This window comes from Notamacropus eugenii, chromosome 5, assembly GCF_028372415.1.
Source record: "Notamacropus eugenii isolate mMacEug1 chromosome 5, mMacEug1.pri_v2, whole genome shotgun sequence".
Taxonomy (NCBI): domain Eukaryota; kingdom Metazoa; phylum Chordata; class Mammalia; order Diprotodontia; family Macropodidae; genus Notamacropus; species Notamacropus eugenii.
This window is the reverse complement of record NC_092876.1, coordinates 17108539-17132767: the sequence shown is the minus strand read 5'-3', so window position 1 is coordinate 17132767 and position 24229 is coordinate 17108539. Positions and strand designations below refer to the sequence as shown.

The following is a 24229-nucleotide window of genomic DNA, read 5'->3' as shown; positions in this document are numbered from 1 at the left end:
CAGATTTTACAGAAGATTGCAGAGTAGAAAGACACACATATGCTAGCTCCTACCCCACAGCCCATAAAATACCTGTAAAGAAGAACTCTCAACAAGTTCTGGTGTGGCAGAAGCCACAGAACAATGAAGTGGAGAAGATTTCTATGCCAGAGAGATCTGAAAGACCAATGAGAAAGGTCTGTCGTGCACTGGACGAGGAGCAGAGCCCAGCCCTGCCTTGGCCACATGGCACCAAGAGGAGCAGATCCAAGCAGGCTTCAGGGACAGAATCTCCAGCAGCAGTGCAGATACCTCAACCCACAGGCGCCAAAGGTCAGTGAGAGGACCTTTTTGGCCGGCCAAGAGGGGAGCGGGGTGTCCCTATAACTCAGGCCTCCTCAGGTGGCAGCAGTAGAGGCAGCAGTAGACAAGGCTCCCAAAGCAGGCAGTGGCCCGCATCCATTGTTGAAGGTCTCACTGTAAACCCCCTGAGGGAACTGAGCCCTGTGAGGTGGCCCTGCCCCCACCTGAGCAGCTGAACTTAATCTCACACTGAATAGTACCCCCACCCCCGTCGAAAACCCCTGAGTCTAGGGAGCAGCTCATTTGAATCTCAGCCCCCAAATACTGGCTTGGTGGAGTTGGAGGCCAGAAGGTTGTGGAGAGGAAACTTAGAAGTCAAGTAGCTGGTTGAGAAAATTCCTAAAATAGGGAAAAAATTGACCATAGAAGGTTCCTTTCTTGGGGAACAGGTGTCTCCCCCCCATCCTTTCAGATGAGGAAGAACAAGGCATACTGTCAGACGAAGTCAAGGCCTCTGCTTCCGGAGGGAACTTAAACTGGACTCAGGCAATAGAAGACCTTAAGAAATAAGTTAGCAGCTTACTAAAGGAGAACCAAAACAATGCTGAGGAAAATAACAGCTTTAAAAAGAGGCCAACTCAATTGGAAAAAGAGGTCCAAAAAGCCAATGAGGAGAAGGAGGTTTTAAAAAACAGAATTACCTAAATGGAGGAGAAGGTTCAAAATCTCATGGAACAAAATAATTCGTTGAAAGAGAGAATTGAGTTCAGAGAAATGAATGACTATGAGTTAAACCAAGCAGCTAGTAAGCCAAACCAAAAATTTGAAAAAATAGAAGACAATATGAAACAACTCATTGGAGAAAAAACTGACCTGGAAAATAGATCTAGGAGAAATAATTTAAAAATTATGGGACTACCTGAAAGCCATGATCAAATAAAGAGCCTTGACATTATCTTCCATGAAATTATCAAGGAAAACTGCCCTGATGTTATACAATCGGAGGGCAAAATGGACATTGAAAGAATTTACCCATCACCTCCTGAAAGAAACCCGAACAGAGAAACTCCTAGGAATATTGTGGCCAAATTTCAGAGTTCCCAGATCAAGGAGAAAATACTGCAAGCAGCTAGAATGAAACAATTTGAGTACTGTGGAAATACAATCAGGATAAGACAGGATCTGGCAGCTTCAACATTAAGAGATCAAAGGGCTTGGAATAGGATATTTCAAAAATTAAAGGAACTTGGATTGAAACCATGAATCACATACCCAGCAAATGTGAATATAATACTTCAAGGGAAAAAATGGTCATTCAATGATATAGACAACTTTCAAGATTTCATGTTGAGGAGCAGACCAGATCTGTATTTAAAAATTTGACATCCCAAGAAAAGAATCAAGAGAAGCATGAAAAGGCAAACAGAAAAGAAAAATCATTAAAGACTCTCTAAAGCTGAACAGTTTACATTACTACATGGAAAGAAAATATTTTTGATTCTTGAATTTTTTCTCAATATTTGGGTAGTTGAAGAGATTGTACACACACACCCACATACACATAGATGGATAGAGAGTACAGGGTGTGTTATATCAGAAGAGATGATACACAAACACACAAATAAAATAAAATAGGAACTAAGGGGTGAAGAAGGAAAATTCAGGAAAGAGAAAGGGAGTAATGGAACAGGGCAGGCTATAACTCATAAAAGAGATAAGAAAAATCTTATTCAATGGAGCAGATAAGGGAGAAGGGGAGGGGGGGGGAATAAAGCTACTCTCCCCACATGTGGCTGAAGGAGGGAATAACATGCTCACTAAATTTGATATGAAAATTTATATCACACCACAGGAAAGTAGGAGAGGAAGCGACAAGTGGAGTGAGGGGAATGTTAGAAGGGAGGGCAAATGGGAGAAGGGACTCACTAGAAATAAACACTTTTGAGAAGGGACAAGGTCAATTGTAGGGGGAAAGTAAGGGGGGGATAGGGTAGGACAGAGGGCAATATAATTAGTATTACACAATATATATATTATGGAAGTCTTTTGCAAAAGAACACATATTTAGTCTGTATTGAATTGCTTCCCTTCTCAGTGGGGCCGGGGAGGGAGGGGGGAGGGAGAGAAGTTGGAATTCAAAATATTAGAAACGAATGTTGAGAATTTTTATTGCATATAATCAGGAAATAAAAGCTACAGGGAATGGGGTATGGAAATTTATCTTGCCCTGCAAGAAAAAAGAGAAGATGGGTATAGGAGAAGGGTGGGGTGTGATGGAGGGGAGAATGTATTGAGGGAAGGAGTAATCAGAATGCAAAGTATTAGGAAGTGGGGAGAGGGGAGTGATGGGGAGAAAAATTGGACATGTTACCAAGTGAGGTAAAAGCAATTAGTATTAAAACAATAGACTGAATTAATTACTGAGAATAAATCAATGACATCTTTAATTTGGAGAAAAGAATTTCAGTCTAAATTTCCTAGAGGAAGGTAACCTCGGGTAAAATTTGGCATTGATAGAAAAGTCAAGGTTTTAATGGTAAATTTGATTTTATGATTGCCATTTAATCTAGAACATGGATAGAAAGGCATGCAAGTCACTTAAGACTTGCCTCAAAAGATGTTCCTTAGCCAAAGTGAAACTATAATCATATTTGAAACCTGGTTATTGGGGCTTGCCATTTTCAGATGCTATGAGACTATGAAATGACTGTTCTTCTGAGTCTAACTCCAGGTATGGGTAGCAAGAAAGGTGATCTGAGCCTCCAATCTGTGATGCCAGTAAGCTGATGAGATGCTGGTATGAACTGCATAAGGTGATCTCAAGGGAAGGGTGGGAGAGTGGCTGTTCAGTATGGGCTGAGGTGGGATTCTCCTGACTCAATTTCCCGACTGACTCCTGGCAGACTTTAAGCCTGACTGAATGCAAGTGGATAATCTAATCCTGCCTGGAATTGACATGAAGTTGGGGAGATATTGTATCCCTGCAATGTCCTTACTCTTGGTGGCAATTTCCTATAGTCAAAAGGTTTGTAAGCTCAATACCAGATCTATTCAATTATAGATTATTGGTAGGGGAACATCCGAGGTGGTCTAAAATTAAACTATTAGGTCTAGAACTTTAGATCAACAACAATAAGTCAGGGTCCTTTAATTTTTAGTAATACTGTGGAGACAATTAGGTCAAGAGCTTGTGAAGTTAGCAACATAAATATTATTTGTGTCTCAGTTGGTTAATGTTTATAAAAAAAGTTTTTTTTGTGGTCCATATTGTAAATGCTTTAAAAAGAAGTATCATCTGACCAAAAGTTTGAATTGCTTTATCAGTTATAAACTGTGTTAAAAATGAATAATGAAAAATTTTGCTTTGATTTCTACTCTTTTTGTTACAAATATTTGGAAGACTTTCAGTTCATCAAATATCCATTTTTTCCCATTCAGGATTATACTCAACTTTGCTGGGTAAGTTATTGTTGGGTGCAATCTCAGTTCCTTTGCTCTTTGAAATATAATGTTCCAAGTCTTTTAGAGTAAAACTTGCTAGGTCTTGTGAAATCCTGACTGTATTTATGGAATATTTAAATGTTTTTTCTTGTTGATTTCGTTGTTTTCTCCTTAACCTAGGACCTTTGAAACTTGGACATGACATTCCTGTAAGTTTTCTCCTTGGGATGTCTTTCACATGATGAAAGATAGGTTTTTTTTTTTTTCAATATCTACTTTACCCTCCTGTTCTAGAACATCACAGAAATTTTCCTTTACAATTTCTTTTTTTGACATACAATTTATTTATATTTCAGTTCTAAACATTCACTTCCACAAGAATTTGAATTCAGAATTTTCGCCCCATCTCTCCCCATCCCCACCCTAGGACAGCATGCACTCCATCCACCCCTTTCTTCGGTCTATTCTTCCCTCCATTGCCCACCCTTCTTCCATCCCCCTTCCCCTCTATTTTCCCTTAGGGAAAAATAAATTTTTGTACTCCATTGCCTGTGTAGCTTAATTTCCAGTTGCATGCTAAAACAATTTTTAACATTCATTTTTAAAGCTTTGAGTTCCATATTCTCTCCCTCCCTCCCATCCCACCTTCACTGAGACAATAAGCAATTCAATATAAGTCATACATGTGCAACAAGGCAAAGCACTTCCATAATAGTTATGCTGTAAAAGACTAACCACATTTCCCTCTATTCTCTCCTCCTCTCCATTTATTCCATTCTCTCCCTTGACCTGTTCTCCCACAACAGTGTTTGCTTCCGATTATCCCTTTCCTCAATTTGCTGTCCCTTCTATTATTTTCTCTCTCCTATTCCTTTCCCCCTTGCCTTCCTTCAGGGTAAAGTAAATTTCCATATCCAACTGAATGTTATTCTCTGCTTAAGCCAAATCCCATGAGAATAAGGTTCAATTATTTCCTTTCATCTGGACCCTCTTCTCCTCCATTATAAGTATTTTTTCTTCCCTCTTTTATGTGAGATGATTCTTTATATTCTTCATTTCCCTTTCTCTTACTACTAGTACATTCCGTTCAACAGTAAATTTTTTTAAGGTATTCTCCCTTCATATTCAGCTTACTCTATGCCCTCTATATATGTATATCTACACATGCACTGAGTGTATGCCCATTCCTGTGCCAGCAATCACGAAGGCAGATGATGCTAACCAGGAACACTGAAGGACAAGGCATCTTGAACTAGACATTGTCTTGAATAATGGAACTTTTCTTATCTGGGTATTTTATGGACATTTGTTTTGCTATCTTATATCATGTCAGATTAATGATAGAAACAACACAGATGTCCTGGATCTACAATTTCAATTAACACTTTAACACTTTTCCTATCTTTTTGCATTTACCACCTATCCAATTAAGACAATTCCTTTTTAATATTACGGTTAACACATAAGGATATTATAATTTTAGCTGACATAGGCATCCTGAGGCAGGAAGAGAGGGAAGGGTGAGAGGGAATAGTTTTGAAGATATAAGGTTCCTTTTGTCTGTGCAATCTTGAGTTCATTGTCTACAGTGAACTTCCTTGGGTATCTCTATGAGCATGTTCTATAAGATATGGGAGAAATCAACACTCCCATGCAGCCTAATCTTGTTTGTGTTTCTAAGAACTAACTTACCAATGATTTACACAAGATAACCGTTGTTTGACTTAATTGACCAAATTAGGAGGTTGCACATGTACTGTGTTCTAAGTGTTCTCAGGAAATGGCTCTGCAATCCAGCCAGACGGATTTAAAGTAGGCCACCCTAATGATCTGATCATAGATGAATAATTTCATCTCCCATTGATACCATTGTCACCTACAAAATGAAGACATTACTTAGACTACTCAAAAAATTCCTATGAGGAAGAATGGAGGAGAGAGGCAACACCATGAACAATTCAAGGAATTGATGAGGCGTGGCTTCACTTTGAAGCCCCTTAAACAGCAGACTCTTGATGAAGTTTGGAGGAACACACATTGTCGTGTGCAGAGAAGATGGTCTCTATAGTTAAAAGAGCTTTGGAATGAGAGGAAAAGATTATGTTGGTGAAGTCTGTACTCTGCCACATCCGTTTAAGTTCTCAAGGTTTAAGTTTATTCATGGGGGGATAAAAGCATTCTTAGATTCTTATTTAGGTTGACTGGTTTTCCAGCTTTACCAGAGCAATAGCTGTTTTTCATTTACAGACTCTTGCCCACTATCTACATCTTGCTTAATCTCTAGAGTGGAATGAAGATGAGGAAGACAAAGTCAGCATCTTCCAGAATTCCTTCATCCTGCGTGCACCTGCCTGATCTCTGAATGAATGTCAAAATAGTCAGTCCATGATTACATTACAGTTGAATAATAATAATTAAAAAAACTTGCTGAATCTAGAAGTAACTGAAGGGAGCTAAAACCAGAGAATAGCTCAGGTATGTTGCTTAGTACCAACACAGATGAAAAACATAAATATTCCCATTAAAATAAACTCTTATAGCAAAATCTATAATTTCCTAGCTAAAAAAAAAGATCAGGAATGTCAGTCATGAACTCAGACCGGTTAGAAACAAACAGAAGTTTAACTAATACGTATGTAAACAAGGAACCTACTTTTCATGAAAAGCACCACACACAATAAATTAATTTCAATACTAAACATATATACAGCAAATGGCATGACATCTAAATTCTAAAAGAATGTTAAATGAATAGCAGGCAGAAATAGTCAGTAAGCTAATAATAGTGGGGGTGGAGAGACACAATCATTTTACTGCTTACAAACTTAAATAAATCCAACCAAAACTAAACAAAAAAGAATTTAAGGACATAAATAGAATTTCAGAAAATGAGATGTGTCAGAACTTTGGAGATAAGTGAATGAGAATAAAAAGGAATATACATATTTCTCAGTAATGCATAACACATTTAAGAAATTGGCCGCATATTAGTGCATGAAAATGTTATAAACAAATGTAGAAAAACAAAAAATTAAACATGTCATTTATAGACCACAATACAATAAAGTACTCAACAGAGGAGGACAAAATAGCATTGAAAACTAATTTTAGCCTAAATGACTTAATCCTAAAGAACGGGTAGACCAAAGAATAAATCATAGAAATATAATGACCCTGATGAGATTACATACCAAAATTTTGGGGGATGCAGCCAAGGCAGTCCTCAGGGGAAAATTTTATCTCTTATACTACATACTTAGCCAAATTTGCCTTCTCTCTTTTCCCCACACAATTCCATCTTCCATCACTGTGTCTTTACATTAGATATCCTTCAAGTCTCAAACTTTCTCTTTACAACTGTCTTGTGGAGTCCTTTTTTTCCTTTAAAAGGCACCCAAGGAACCATTTTCCTCATGATGCTTTTTCTCATTTCCTCTTTTCCTCCCACCAAAAGGAAAGTTAGTGCTCTTGGTTCTAAATTATCTTTTATTCAATTGCCAGATATGACGAGTTTAAACTGATGAGGAAGAAAGTATGCGAAAGTAGCAGAACAATTTCTAAAATAGCAATAACACTGGTAATACAAGCAATTTTTAAGCAAAAAGAACTCTGATCATCCAAAAGGCCAATCATGTTTGACAGTACCAGCGATAAAGAATTGTACCCATCTTCTAACAGAGAAATGATTAATTAATTATACAGAATGTGATAAGCATTTTTGGAGATAGTCAGTGTTGAGATTTGTTTTGATTGACGTTTCCAAGTTGCTACAAGGGTTTGCACATTTGGTTGTTTTCCGAGGGAAAATGGCAGAGAAAGAAAAAGTATATATATGTTAATTGAGAAAACTAAAATTTAATTTAAAATAGTGGTTAATCAGGAGTGATAGCCTGTATCTTAATCTCTCAAATAGAGTTGTTCATTTATGTGACTGGTAAGACTGTTTCTGTATCTGTTTCTCTAGCTTTAAGTCAGCAGCTACTCTTTTTTGCATAAGGATCTCCCAAAGACTCTCTGGAGGGCCCCCAATACCTCCTTATTCCTCAGGCTATAGATAATGGGGTTGAGCATAGGAGTGAGGATGGTGTAGAAGACAGCCAAGTTCTTGTCTTCTTCTGGGGAACGTAGAGATGGTGGCCTTAGATATGTATATAAAAATGGGGCAGAGTAGAATGTGACCACAGTCAGGTGAGTAGAACAGGTAGTGAAGGCTTTCTTCCTCCCCTGGAATGAGTGCATATGATGAATGGCATAGAGAACCCGACCATATGAAGACATGATACCAATGACAGGAACAAAAAGAAAAATATTGGTGCTGATGAGCACTGTGTACTCATAGGCCCAGGTGTCCATGCAGACCAGAGGCAACATGGCTGGGATATCACAGAAGAAATGATTAATGATTCTGGACTTGCAGTAGGGCATACAGAATGCATACACTGTATGGAAAATAGAATTGATGGATGAAGAGATCCAGGACCCTCCAATCATCAGCAAGCACATTCTCTTGTTCATGAGAATGGGGTAATGGAGGGGGCGGCAAATGGCCACATAGCGGTCATAGGCCATAGATGACAACAGTAACCCTTCACCACCAGCTATGACTAAAAAACAGAAACTTTGGAATCCACAAGCCACCAAAGAAATGAAATTGTCCCCAGACAAGTAGTTGACAGCCATTTTGGGAACTATACTGAAAATATACATTAGATCCATGAGAGAGAGCTGACTAAGCAGAATGTACATTGGGGTATGGAGGTAGTGATCCATCCAGATGAGGAGAATCATGGTTGAGTTACCCAAGAAGGCGATTAGGAAGATGAGGACAACAAGGAGGAAGAGGAGCAGTCCAGTTTTGTTTGGGGGAAACAGCCCCAGCAAGAAGAAACCAGTGGTGGTCTGATTCCATTCCTCCATAGCAGGGTGTTTCTGGAACTGTTTTGCTGTAGCATAAAATGAGGGAATGGGAAGAAACTGCTGTAGAGTCCCTTTGGTTTCTCCTAGAATCTCCCTATTCCTGCATGTCAGCAATCATTCTATGTTCTGATGTTGTGATTTTTCAGCAGATAGTTGGCATATTGGATCAGAACACTGGACTTGGAGTCAGGAAGATCTCACTTCAACTCTAGCCTCAGACATTTGCTAACAGTGTGACTGGAAAGGTCACTGAGTCTCTTTGTGCCTCATTTTTCCCACCTGTAAAATGGAAAGAATAACAGCATCTATTCCGTAAGATTATTTCTGACATCACATATGTGCGGTGCTTTGAAAACTTTAAAACATTATGTACATGTGTTTTATTGTTGTTGCCTTAATAGTAGCTAGGAGGTAAATTGGATAAAAAGCTGGTCCTGAGGTTAGGAACGTCTGAGTTGAAATCTAGCCTCAGATACAGATTAGCTTTGTGACTTTGGGAAAACCACCTAACTTTGTTGGCTTCAGTTTCTGCACCTGTAAAATGAACTGGTGAAGGAAATGGAAAACCACCGCAGTATCTTTGCAAAGGAAATCCCAAATGCGGTCATAAAGAGTTGGACACAAATGAAATCAACTAAAAAATAAGTAGCATTCATACCAGGTCATTTCCCATTCTAAATAATTGTCAATAGTGTCAATAAGGTAACAGAGATGGAACTTGACATGGTCATTATATGTGTCTGATGTTGTGGGCAAGAGATATTTGTAGTGGAGATTCCAGAGTTCCCTGTGGATTTTAACTACAGCACCGGCCGTCCCTGTCTAGACTTTCATTCCCAGATGTTAAGGGTATCTAATTAGGGAATCATAGGGCCTGGGCTGTGAGGTATCCTGTGAACAGCAATGATGCTTCTCCAGTTAAAACAGTGCTGTGATAGAACCCTTGTGAGTCACAGGACTCTGAGTCCCTGGTCATCTGTCCTCATCTGATCTCTCCAATGTTGGACCTCACTGACCTCAGAGATGCCAAGATACTCGACTTGATGAAAGGGGCACTGGACTTAGTGATTTAGATTTTGCATCACCTTTAAAAGCAAGAAATAGTGCATCTTGATTGACTTCTACAACATCAGTTGGCACCGTGATGTGGTGTAATCACACTAGTCTATGCATAAAGAGGACTAGGGATTTGGTTACTGCTTTGTAACTACCACCAGGCTGTGATAAGGGCCAGTCTTTTAAACACTCCAGCAGCCATCTTGTACAACTCAAAGGCGGGAGTTGGATTCTATGCAATGTACACACTGAGTATTTGCTTAGCACACTCTATTTGCATCATGTTTGCATATTCTCTTCCATGTATTTTCAAATGTTTAACAACATTTGCAAAATGTACACTTACCAAAAAGATGGTTTTATGGAGAATTCAAAAAAGGAAAGTGTTCCCATGGTGGTCAGAAGCAGGAATCTTTGGGATTGATTGTGTGACTTTGGAGACACTGGCACAGGACTACCCATCATGGCATGCCCACTTCAAAGAAGGTGTTGTGCTCTATGAACAAAGAAGAATTGAAAACCCTCGGATGAAACCCAAGATGTGAAAATTTTCAGTATCCATGCCAAGTATTCACAGGGATGATCTGTGCCCGACCTGTGGTAGAGCATTCCGAGCTCATATTAGTCAGATCAGCCACAGTTGGATACACTGAAACTTGAAGCAAGCATGGTGATGATATTTTGGTCCTCTGTGAGAATGAAGGACAACAACCAGCCACACAACCATCTGTAAATGTTTAACAGCTAGGTCTCTGAAAACTAGGCTATAGTTTAAATTTATTTGCACTATTAGCATGTTTTCTGTCACTTTCTTAAGTCTAAACAGACAATGGAACAAAACAATCCACTGAGCTTTGATGTGTAGCTTCTGCCAATTTCTGAGGTGGAAATGTTTACACTGTACACTGAATGGTTAACAATAGGAACCAGATCCAACGCAGCCTGAGCCATCTTTCCTCAGAAAGATACCTTTGTAGTATTCTCATCCTTCAGGGGCCTGGTAATGCTTCAGTCCTTGGAGGAGGATTCCCTGACTACCCTGACTCCCTTAGATTTCTGCCAGTCTGAGGTCACACTGTACCTAGAGCCAATACCAATGGCTTTCAGTTGTGTAGTTTTCCTTCCTCTAAGTAGCATTATCTTCCCTAAGGGTGCAAAGCCCTCCTTTCACTTCTTCACCTGCTACTCCCATATTTGCCCCTACAATAACAGTTTATAAAGTATAGACACCCATTATGTTTATACACAAACACGTATATGTGCGCACTCATTTATAGCATTCATATAATTTATAAATTACACTAATTTGTATAATTAATTTATAATGTTACTTATATATATGTTGTGAATTAATCCTACTGTTGGAAAGCCAGATGGAGTCATGTAAAGAAAGTTCATACTCTTTGAATCAGAGACTTCCTGGGTAACAGTATGCCTTAAGGAGGTCAATGACAAACAGAGCCCATACACACAACAAGTGATTTATAGCACAAACTTTTGGGTGGCACAGAATGTTTTTATGGGGGGCAGGTAATATCCCTTCGGTAATGAACAAACAGTTCTGATACATGAATATAATGGGATATTATTCTACAAGAAATGATTACTGTGATGAAACAGAGAAACAGATTAAGAGCTAGACAAAGTAATGAGAAGTGAAATAAGCAGAATGAAAAAATATGCACAATGACTTCAACAATAGAAATTAAATGAACAATAAAACAATTGAAATTGGTACCAAATTTAGTCCCAAAGAGGGAGCACTTTGTGTGTAGGACACTGCAAGTAACGTCTGAGGTTTTCTTGTATGTTGTTTTAGCTTTATGGACTTTTTATTCTTCATTTTAATTCTCTTATAGAAGATTAGGTCTTTTTACATTGTAAAATGTAGGTAATATAAAAAAATAACAATAAAGTATTAGAACAGAGAAAATGAAATCATATTCTACATAGAAACCTCTCCAAACTTAAAGAGCTGAGTAGAAGAAAACATCTTTTAGAAAAATAACAAGCAAAGAAATACAAGACACATTATCGCCTGTCCCTGGTCCTTTTCTTTCTCCATTCTGAGCTATTACTGTGATATTTTTATTTGGAAACATCCAGAAATTAAATATGACCCTCCTGACATTACCTTGCTTTTCATGAGGGCTGCCCTTTGCTTTCATGTAAAGGAATCAATCAAATTCTGGAGTTTTCTCTCTTGAAGTATTCTTCCAAGTTATTCTGTTGCTGAACAGTCAGGGCACAGAGCTGGGGAATGAACAGAATACCTATCTTTTGAGGTGTGAAACTGGGGATTGGGGGTCTAGTGGGAGGAATGGAGCTCCTGGTATTGGCATCAGAGGTAGGATGGCTCAGAAGATGTCACACTGCTTTACTCCATGACCACCCTGAGATATGGTCACACTATGGCATTGCTTACTTTTTTAATACATATTCCCTTCCCTTCCCTCCCCCATCTTTCCACACACAGCTGTAGACCTGCCTCAAACCCCCCCCCTTCTCTTGCTTTTCAGAGCCTGTGCACATGTGTGATGCTCTACCACCAAATACCTACTTCAGGTAATCACATACTCTTTATGTGGGAAAGGACTATCCAAGGTGACCTCTTTCCTACATTGTAGGAAGCCATGCCAACTCTTTTCTTAGCAAGAGAATCTACTTTTATGTGAGGATCTGCAGAGAAAGAGTTTCCATAGACACTTTTAGTTACTTTTCCATATCTATCAGCTTTTCTTTTTGTCTAACTTAAATTTCAGGGAAGGCAGGATCATATGAGTGAGAGAGTGGATTTGAAATAATTATGAAACATATAAAAACCTGGGTTTAATAACATCTCTGAAACTTACCACATTTCTCCCAACTTGAGTTCTCTCATCTTTAGGTTGGGTGCAGATTTTGGACTTGTTTCACAAATAGCACACAAGAAGCACTGAAGTTTTTGGACTCCAGCCTCCAAGAAGTTCACTCTGGATCTGTTCAGACAGAAAGGACAGGAAGACAGCTTTAGAGCAGTTAATGTTCTTACTTATTTCCTTTATTCTGGTAATTCTTCTCAAAAGATGTTACTGATAATGGGAGCGCCAACTCCTGCAGCATTCCCTCAACACCCTTCTTGCAGGGGCCAAGGAAGGGGGAACATCTACCCCTGAGTCTCCATGGGGTAAATTGAGGCAGGCACAGTACTTCAGATGGTGCACTCTACTAAATTTCCTCAGGCTTCAATTGGGCTGGTTGCGGCATACACAGATTCCCACCCCCCACTCCTCCCCAGGCCTTCATGGGGGCCAATCAAGGCACACACAGCAATCAACTGTCATATTCCCCAGTGGGTTCCCCACTTGCTGACCAGTGCCCTATGATTTTATAGAGAAACAAAGAAAGAAGGCATATTGCCAGTAATAGCCTCACAGGTTAACTTTAGTGATGTCATCATTCAGCACAAGAATAGTGAAAATCACATTATGTCAGTCCTATAACTCACTGCACAACCATGGTGGAGATGTTTACAAATCTACAGACCTGGGGAATATTATATAACACTAGGAAACTAGGGATTACCTGACCATGGAGCCTGGGAAAGTAAATTCTAAGAAAGAATAACAAAATCCACTTTACTTACAGGACTTCTATATCAAAGGGCTCTTGAAAAAGAAATGCTCTGCATAAGGAAAATAATATGCAAATGGGAGCTACTGTTAGTATTTAGCTGTTGAAGTACATCCTCCCATTTAACCTTCAATGGAAATTGGCAATGACTTTGTACAGATCTTCCCCACTTTTGCTTGGCATAGAACATGCAACAAAGGACTTTCAGTTAGAGGGGTCTCACTTTTGATTCTGTCTCGCACAGTTACTGGTCATGAGAACCTGGCGAAGCACCTTTGTTCCAATTGGCCTCAGTTCCTCACCTGTCAAATGAGCAAGTTTGACTTGATGATCTCAAAGTGTCTTTCCAACTCTAAATACATGATCTCTATGATCCAGCTTTTATACCCCTCTCACCTTGACAAGTGATGATGACCAAAAGAATAAGAGACTGCTCTTGTTCAGCTGATCGATCCTCTTGCAATTCCTGAAGGCAGCTGCTGCAGGGAAAGGCAGCTCAGAAATCCTACACAAGTTGTGGTACTGTCAGGTGTGTTGATATATCCTTTTGCAAGAATTGTGGTGCCCAATTCCTCAGAGACCACCTCTATTACCATACCCCATCTCTATCTCAAACACTGCCCCTGAGCTCATTTATTTGAAGATCCCTGGCCCTTTACATACAAATATACCATCATCAAGACACCATCTCTCTGGAGATAATTGTTGTCTTGGACATTCACCAAGAGCAGAGCAAAAGGAAATATACTGACACTCAACCACTAAAAAATATATTGAGAAGTCACTTTCTGAGCTGGCTATGGCTTTTAGAAGGTTTCTCATTCAATCACTTCTTTTTAATATTAAGAGACTAATTTCCAGATAGGAGAAGGGACTTACTTAACTTGACATTGAAAGTTAATGGTAGAAAGAAGAGGGCAAACTACATGTCTGTCAATGAGCACTGTTTTAGAATTAAAGAACTGGAAGGTGATTTGTCCTGGAGCCAATTTAAAGAGGATCTCAGGAAATGATTATTTAATTTTTAATGTGAACATTTACAACTGGAAAATCCACAAACATCTACAAATCAGGGCATAATTTATACTTTTATTGTCCAGACTTAAAGTGATCAAATGTTAATTATTCAGATTAAAATGAACATTGTGTTAAGGATACTTTTTTTTTTGACGGGGGGGAGAGTCAATTATTGGTTGTTTTTGAAGAGTCATTTGCTAGTACAGTCCTGACTGGAAAGCTCTTTTCATTTCACTGCAGGAGAGACAGTTTGACCCAGTGACACGAGCTCCTAAAATAGAGATGGGAGACTTGAATCCTGACTCTGACAGAAGTTGCCCAACCAGCTAAATTTGCTTTGACTTATCAGGGTGCTCAAAAGTCCAGGGGGCATATCAGTATCGCATTTGTATTGCTTACTATTAGAAGCATTGGTGAAAGAAATGGGGATCCCCACCACTTTCACTAGTCAATGGATTTACTGTTTCCCCAGACTTATTGGGGTACAAAGACTCCTAGTATCTTCCAGACAACACAATGCTCTTTCTTTTATTACCATTTGAAGGTCCAGTGAGATCAAGGAAGTATCATAGTCAGAGCCAGAACCAGAACAACTAAGAAGACAGCAAACACTACCCTGGTCCTCACTCGAAGAATTCCTGAGCATGGTCTGCTCAGACATACACTGACTCTTCTACCTTCCCGTATGGCTTTAGTCCTATCTGTAGTACTTACTGGATTCTTGTTCCCTTGAATCAAAAGTAAAATGAGTACTGATACTTGATCTGCCTCTATCACAAGACAGTTGCAAGAAAAATCCTCTTTATATTGGAAAGTGTTTGATAGGGAGGTGGTTACTGTGTTAGACTTGAAGTCAAAATGATTGGAGTTGGAATCCTGTTTGTGATACTTCCTGTGTGACCCTGGGCAAGTACCTTAATCTCTGTCAGCTTCAGTTTCCTCATTCTTCCCCTCCCCCCAAATTTATTAATTTATTTATTTTCAATTTTCAACATTCACTTCCATAAGTTTTAAATTTTTTCTTCCTCACTCCCACCTCCCTCTGCAAGATGGCATGAAATCTTATATGGGCTCTACACATATATTCCCATTAAACTCCTTTCCACATTAGTCATGTTGCATAGAAGAATTATAGAGAAAGGGAGAAACTGTGAGAAAAATAAAACAAAACATAACAAAATAGAAAATAATCTGCTTCATTCTGCCTTTCAACTCCATAATTCATTCTCTGGATGTGAATGGCATTTTGCATCCTTTGGAAATGTTTTAGGTCTTTGCATTGCTGAGAAGAGTTCAGCCCTTCAAAATCAGTCCTCATTTACTGCGGCTCTTACTGTGTATAATGTTCTCCTGGTTCTACTTTCTTCACTCAGCATCAGTTCATATAAGTCTTTAAAGGTTTTTCTGAAGTCCGCATGTTCATCATTTCTTATACCACAATAGTATTTCATTATGTTGTCATAGCACAACTTGTTCAACCATTACCTAGTTGATGAACATCCCCTCAATTTCCAGTTCTTGGCCACCACAGAAAAAGAACTGTTATAAAAAGTTTTGTACATGTAGATCCTTTCCCCCATTTTTTTGATCTTTTTGGGATACAGTCCTAGAAGCAGTATAGCTGGGTCAAAGGGTATGCACTTTTTCATAACCCTTTGGGCGTAGTTTCAAACTGCTCTCCAGAATGGCTGGATTTTCTTACAGCTCCACCAATAATGAATTAGTGTTCCAACTCTCCTACATCTTCGCCACCATTTATTATTTTCCCTTTTTGTTACGTTAGCCAATCTGGTAGGTGTGATATGGTACCTCAAAATTGTTTTGATTTGTTTCTCTCTGTGCAGTAGTGATTTAGATAATTTCTTTCATATGACTATAGAAAGCTTTAATTTCTTTCCCTGACAAGTGCCTGTTAATATCACTTGACCATTTTTCAATTGGGAAATGACTTGTATTCTTGTAAATTTGACTCAGTTCTCTATATATTTTAGAAATGAGGGCTTTATCACAGACATTAGCTGTAAGCATTCTTTCCAAATTTTTTGCTTCCCTCGAAATCTTGGTTCCATTAGCTTTGTATGTGCAAAAAACTTTTAAATTTAATGTAATCAAAATTATCCATTTCGTATTTCATAATGTTCTCTGTCTCCCCTTTGGTCATGAATTCCTCCATTCTCCATAAGTCTGACAAATAAATTATTCCTTGTTTCCCTAAATTTTTTTTATAGTATCAGCCTTTATACCTAGATCATGTAACCATTTGGAATTTTTTCTTGTATATGGTGTCACAACACTGTTTTCTAGTTTTCCCACCAGTTTTTGCCAAACAGTGTGTTCTTACCCTAGAAGCTGGGGTCCTTGGATTTATCAACCAGTTGACTGGTATATTCACTGACTACTGTGTCTTGAGTACCTAACTTATTCCACTGGTCTACTCCTCGGGGGGCGGAGCCAAGATGGTGGAGTGAAAGCAACGACTCACCTAAGCTCCTGGACAAACTCCTCTGGATATCTCTGAAAGGAGAATCTGACCAAACTTAGGAGGTGTGGAATTCAGTGGGTGACAGACTTTGACAGATTCGGAGCCCAGTTTAGACTGGAAGGTCCACGGGAAGGATCTGTTCTGTGGGGGTAAGCCCCCAGCGCACAGCGCAGTGCGGTCACTGCAGCAGGGCGGAAGGGACCTGAGAAGCCCGAGAGTGGCGGGTGAAACCAGCGGAACAGGAGACAAGCCAAACCGAGCCGGTGAGAGCCGCTGAGCGCCAGATATCAGCGCGGCAGCCCTTGAAACCTTCAGCCTGAAGACTATACTTCGGTAAGTCACCTACTTGAACTTCCGGGAGCCAGGATGGCGGAGTGATCAGTAAATGCTCTCTCCTCCCCCCTGATGACCATGAAAGAACCATAAAATATTTCCCCAGATAAATCCTGAATCAGTGGGAACAGCAGAAGGGGGCAAATAGTCTCATAACACCAGAGGCTAGAAAAATAGCAAAGGGGGATTCTTCCTACTGTGGCGGAGGCGATCTGGAAGGACAGACGACCCAGGGCAGAGAAAATTCGCACTGAGACCCAGGCAAGCCTCAGCGCTGGGAGACGAGCCCCAGGAGGGGCAGGAACACGCGTTAGCATCTAGGCTTGTCCCAGCCCTCCAGGGGAAAAGGGAAGACAATAGGGAAGCTGGGATCACCATCCCCTGACCTTGCCTTTGCCTCAGGTCAGCTGAGGAGATCTCCTGAGACCAGACCACCCCTCCCACACACCTAACAAGCTAACCTCAGGGTTGATCTGGGAAACAAAAAACAAAAGCCTGCTTTTAGCCTCGACACACATCAGCTCAATTTAAAAGATCTGTATCTTCTGACTGAAAGAACCAGAAGCTACAACACTCAGCCAACATCATGAATCGGAAAAAGCAGACGAAAAGTGAAAAAACCATAGAATCTTTCTATGGCGATAAGGACCAAAACACAAACACCAAAGAGGTCAGAGCTGAGACTGTACTTCCATCTGAAACCTCAGATGAGACTATGAATTTCTCGCAAGCACAACTAGATTACCTGGAACAGCTGAAGAAGGAAATAAAAGAAAAACTGGCCAATGATTTTAAAATTATAAAAAAAGAATTCACTGATGAGAACATCACTCTGAAAAGGAAAATTGAAGAAATGGAAAAGGAAGTTCAAAAATTAACTGGAGAGAATAATTCCCTAAAAGGAAGAGTTACTCAAACGGAAAAGGAAACCCAAAACCTAATTGGGAAAATTGATCAAATGGAAAAGGAAACACTGGTCTACTCCTCTATTTCTTAGCCAGTATCAAGTGGTTTTGATGATTGCTTCTTTACAATACAATTTAAGATCTGGTATGACTAGGCCCCCTTCCCTAGCATTTGTTTTAATTAATTCCCTTGATATTCTGGACATTTTGTTCTTCAAGATGAATTTTGATATTGTTTTTTTAGCTCTATAAAATAAATTTTGTTAGTTTTATTGATATGGCACTGAATAAGTCAATTAATTTAGGTTGAATTACAGATTGAATGTGAAGCATAGTACAGAAAATCTAAGCACGAGAGACAAGAATGATGCAAAAGGGAATTAGAAGGAAGAATACAGCACTCACATAGACTTCTCCTTCGTAGTGCAAGAGAGCTTCAACATGCTGGGACTTCACAGAAGAAATGGTCAGACGATTGTGCCACCAAAGAGGAAGGGCAGTGCATAAGTTGTGTGAATTTTAGAATTCATAGTTTCTACAAGCCAGCATCCAGCAACCATATAGGCACTGATCTGATGGTTCATGAGGATGAGATAATGCATTGGGTGGCAGATGGCTACACAGTGATGATAGTTGGTTGGTTGGTTGGTTGGCTGGTTGTTGTCTTTCGTTCTTGAATAAGACCAGAATGACATCACCATGATAAACACAAGTTTCAGTGTGTCCAACTGTGGTTGATCAGACCAATATGAGCTAGGAATTCTTTACCACAGATTGGACGCAGTGTGATATCTGTGTGACACATAGATAGTCTGTGTGAACATTTGGGGTGGATACTCCAAATTTGCACACCCTACATTTACTTTATGCTGTCTCAATTCTGCATTGCTCATAGAGCACAGCACCTTTTCTGATGTGGGCACGCCATGTTGAGTGGTCCTGTACCAGTGTCTCCCACATTGCACAATCAAATCCAAAGTTTATGAGGGAGATCTTGAGAGTGTCCTTTTATTGCTTCTTTCGACCACCATGAGATCACCTGCCCCATGAGAGTTCTCCATAAAAATAGTCTTTTTAGCAAGTGTACATTTTGTATTCAGACACCGTGGCCAGTCCATTTGAGTTGCAGTCTCTGAAGCATATTTTGAATGCTTGGCAGTTCAGTTTGAACAAGGACCTCAGTGTCTAGTACCTTATCCTGTCAGTTAATCCTCAGAATCTTCCTAAGACAGTTCAAATGGAAGCGATTTGGTTTCCTGGCATGGCACTGGTAGACTGTCCATGTGCCAGAGGCATACAACAATGAGGTCAGCACAACGACTCTGTGTTGGTAGTCAATTTGGTTTGGTAATCAATCTAATACCTCTTCTCTCCCAAACTTTTCTTTGGTGCCTCCCAGACACTGAGTTAGCTTTGGCAATGCATGCATCAATCTCATTGTCAATGTGTACATCCCTGGAAAGTGCACTACTAAGATAAGTGAACTTATCCACACGATTCAAAACTTCTCCATTTGTTGTAATCAATGGTGCCATGTATGGATGGTGTGATGTTGGCTGATGAAGCACCTGTGTTTTCTTGGTGTTAATTATTAGGCCAAAATTAGCACAGGTAGTAGAGAATTGATCTACACTTTGTTGCATTTCAGCTTCAGAGGCTGAATTGAGTGCACAATCATCTGCAAACAGAAAATCATGAACCAACACTCCCTCCACTTTGGTGTTGGCTTGTAGTCTTTTCAAATCAAAGAAGTTACCATCAGTACGGTAGTTGACCTTGATGCCTTGTTTATCCTTATTGAAAGCATTTGACAACATGACTGAAAACATCATGCTAAAAAGCATGGGAGCAAACCCACAGCCTTGTTTCACTCCACTGGTGCCTGGGAAGGCATGAGAGCATTGTCCACTATCCAGAACCTGGGTAAATATGTCATCATGAAATTGATGTACGATACTTATGAACTTCTCTGAGGGACCAAATTTTGACATAATTTTCCATAAACTCCCATGTCTAACAGTGTCACAGGCCTTGGTCAGATTCACAAATGTTGTGTACAGACCACTGTTCCTGCTCCTGGCATTTCTCCTGGAGTTGTCAGGCAGTAAGCACCATATTGACTGTTCCTCTGCCCTTTCTGGAGCTGTACCGGCCCTCAGGTAGATGATCATCTTCCAGGTGAAGGATCAGTCTATTATTCCAGTAGACCTGAAAGATGATCTTCTCTTGTTGCGAGAGAACTCAACAGGTATCCTTTTCAAATAGCAGCCTTGAGTGAAATAAGGCTGGCAAATAAAGGCCAGTTTACTGAAATTGGAACTGGATACACATTTTCCTTGAGTAGCTGCAGTGAAGGGAAGCACAATGAAGTTCACATAAGTTTTGCAATAAAAACTAATCTAGTCAGCAAGCTGGTTTGCCTACCAAAAGGAGTGAATGACAGACTCATGACAATGTGATTGCCACTTGCAGGAAAACATCATACCACCATCATATTGGCATATTGACTTAGTTTTCAAATGTAGTATTGTTTACACCCTATTGTAATTTGTTTATTTTGCTAACTATTTCCCTACCCTATAACTATTACTCCTACACTAAAGTGGGATATCAAGTGGTCACATGTTCAAAAAGAAATCTTAGAAGAAATTAAAAAGAAATTCAAAAATCAAATAAGAGAAAATGAAGAAAAGTTGGGGAAAAATAAGAAGAATTCAAGAAAATTGTGATAAAAAGGTTTAACCAAAACATATCAAATAAGTTTGCTGCACAGTTCATGGCACAATTAAATAATTATACTAGTAACATCAATAGTTGCTTTTAGGACACATTATATTGAGCTCGTGAAGAATCCCAAAGCTTCCTTTCTTCAATGGCTCAGGTTTACCCAGGGTTCCTGCTTCCAACCTTACCATTCCATTGAAACTGCTCTCTCCAAAATTCTTCATAATCTCTCAATTTCCAAACCCAATGACTTCTTCTCAGTCCTTTCTTCTTGGCCTCACTGCAGACTTTGACACTATTGATCACTGTCTTCACCATGATACTCTCTTCTCTCTAGGTTTTCAGGACACCTCTCTTTCCTGGTTCTCTTCCTACCTCTTTGACCTCCCTTTTTCTGTCTCCTTTGTTGAATCCTCCAGCAGATCATGCCCTCCAACCATAGGTGTTACCACAATGTTCTATCCTGGGCCCTCTTCTCTTCTTCTTCAATATATCTTAAAATTCAGTTTCCATTTTGGCAAAATAAAATTATTAAAATGAGTAAACATCACTTCACTCAGCCATATGATCTTGAGAGTATCTTCCTAGTTAAATAAAATAGCTTTTTAAATTTTTGATATGAGTTTAATATTTCCACCATTATTTAAAGGCTTTTCATATTCTTGTGACTACTATGGCTTTCGAATGAAGTTTATGATGTCAGCCTGTTCAATAATAATACTTAGGTATTATATGGTGCTTATATGTTCCAGGAATTACTCTTTTGATCCTAACAAAACCCTTTAGAAGGAGGTGTTATTATTATCCTCATTTTACAGAGAAGGAAAGTAAGGCACACACAGGTTAAGTGACTTGCCTAGAGTCAGAACTAGTAAATGTCTGAGACTAAATTTGAACTCAGGTCTTCCTCACTCTAGGCCTACCCCTATCCATTATTGCACCACTTAACTTGTGTCTAAAAAAAATTATATTGATTATTTCTACAGTAGCATTATAGCTCTTAGTGCTTTCAAAACTGGATTGCTTTCAACATGAGGTATTGGTTTAGTCTAACGACTTTTTCCAAATTCACTTTCTTGAATGTCATTTACAATGGATATTTCTTCTCATTTGAATTTTTTCTTCTAACAAGTCATAGGACTAACTATTGGTCGACAACCCATTTGGAAATGAATCCTGCATTGATATCTAGCCACTTTTCATCAACTAAAGTGGAGTTATTTTCATTTTGTTTTGGTGATTCTATTTGGTAACCACCATATCTCACATCTCTCAATTCTCTTCTCCAATTAAATATTCATGACACATTGACATAGTGTTTTTACTCACTCAGTAAGCCTTTGCTTTTATTCTTTACTCATACTCACATTTTGCTAACATTTTCCCATTAGTCTACTTCTGTACTAAATGGACTGAGTGTTAAAGTATATGTTAGTTTATTTTGGATTGTTCACAACAGGATTACACATGAGTTGTTATCCTCACTCTCTCCCAGCCCACTCCATCAATCTCTTACCAAAACCTCTCAATTTTACCTTCCTAACATTTCTTGGATATGATCCCTTCTCAGTTTTAACACTGCCAGGACCTTGGGAAAGGTGTCCATAGTGGGGTATCAACAAAATGCTCAGTTGTGCTAGTTAATTATATTCACAGCATTCACATGATCTATCAACTTTGGACCCCTGTCAACCAAGACATCAAGGGAATGCTGGCCTAACTTATTCTTTATGGAGCCATGCTTGTTCTATGTGATCCTTGCTTCCTTTGTAGGATTATTCCTACATTTCCCATGTAGGATTACACACACATACGCACACACATACACACACTTGCCTATATTTACATCTGTGGGTATTATATATATATGGATGTATGTGTATACATATATTCAGATACACAGAGAGATAGGTAGATAGATAGATTCTACAATTTCTCCTGGAATTAAAATGAAGGTCATAGTACTGTACATTATAAATTCTACTGTCTTCACCATTTTGGAAAAGTTGCCTAACCTTTGCCTTCCTCCAATCCTCTGGCATTTATCTAGTTTGCCACAAAATTTCAAATATCACTGGCGTTTATTCAGCAATCACGTCTATCAGTTTTCTGTAGTGGAGGATAGGGGTCAGAGGAGAAGCACCAGAATATAAATACTGTCTCTGTGACTTTCTAGATGGGTAACACTGATGAAATCACTTAACCTTTCTGAGACTCTGTTCTCTCCACCATAAGATATGGAAAACATTACTTCATAGAGTTGTGATGAGATCAAAATAATGTGAGGAAAGCACTTTGTAATCCTTAAAGAACTAAACCAGTATTTTACTGTCATTGTTCAGTTTTTCAGTCATGTCTGACTCTTGTTGACTCCAGGGACCATAGCAGCCAGACCCTGGTACTCTCCAGTTATCTCTAACTACACTGTTTCCTCTCCAACTCTAATAAAATCCTAGTCATCATTTTTCTTATGTCCTTTCCAGGATTAAAGCACCCTCCTGGGTAGGAAAAAAGAAGCCAAGCATAAACTGAGCAACTCTCACTTCTTTGTGATATCCTGTGATTATCATCTCAATCACACTGAGCAGTAGTCTTTCCCTTTCTTGGATCTTGCTCTTCCACCCCATACAGCAAAAAGAAAACTCTTAATTGCTTTCCTTACCAGCCTTTGCTTAGTAATTTCTTTAGAAATATCAGTATCTTATCTAACACACATCCCACAAAGTGCCTTGGAAAGTTCCTTGAGAGTGTCTTTCAATAAATGTCACTGAGATAAAAAAAAAAAAGGAAATTCTGATTTTAGAAACTTCTATTTTATTGTCAACTTTTAGCAAAGCTTCAAAATCAGTGAAGTTTACTGTCAGGGTGTGTGGCCTCCTCAGGGTGTAGTATTTTTCCATACCTGGTGTTCCTCTGATACCTTCTTCTCAAGCAACTGGACTCATTTTTAAATATTTTAAAATTTTAAAAAATTTTTCTTGTGTATATTTTCTTTTGCAGCATGGATAATATGGAAATATGTTTGGTATGATTTCACATGTATAATGAATACCATCTTCTTTGTCTTCTTTTTCATTACATATATAATTTATTTATTTTTCAGTTCTTAACAATTGTACCCTTGAGATATATCCTTCTTGCTCCTTATTAAAATCTGCTTTCAGGGAAGCACCTCCAAATCATTCATGGAAAAGCCTACATGTTTATTAGTTGACATGTCTCTCTTATGGATATTTCTACATTTGTCCAAGAAATTAATGTATACACACACACACACACACACACATACATAACATCTCTATTTGTATCTAATAAGAGCTCTCTGGGGAGAGGGGATGGAAGAAAAAAAGGAAAAGCCATACATGAAAACTTGGTTATATATTTGGAGAAAATAACAAGCGTTATTCCACTGGAGGAATGATCCCAAACATCGAATTTTTTGAATGTATTATTTTGAGAG

The 24229-nt window shown here is 39.0% G+C and overlaps 1 protein-coding gene across 1 annotated transcript; it reads right to left on the bottom strand.

Annotated features, from left to right (window-relative positions):
* Positions 1–7577: 7577 nt before the first annotated feature.
* LOC140503513 (olfactory receptor 2L3-like) lies at positions 7578–8640 on the bottom strand. The gene has a single exon (XM_072607568.1). The coding sequence runs from the start codon at positions 8638–8640 to the stop codon at positions 7702–7704; it is 939 nt and encodes a 312-aa protein (XP_072463669.1). The 3' UTR covers positions 7578–7701.
* Positions 8641–24229: the final 15589 nt, after the last annotated feature.

Coding starts and splice junctions, on each gene's coding strand:
- LOC140503513 (XM_072607568.1), bottom strand. CDS start 8,640: ATGGAGGAATGGAATCAGACCACCACTGGTTTCTTCTTGCTGGGGCTG.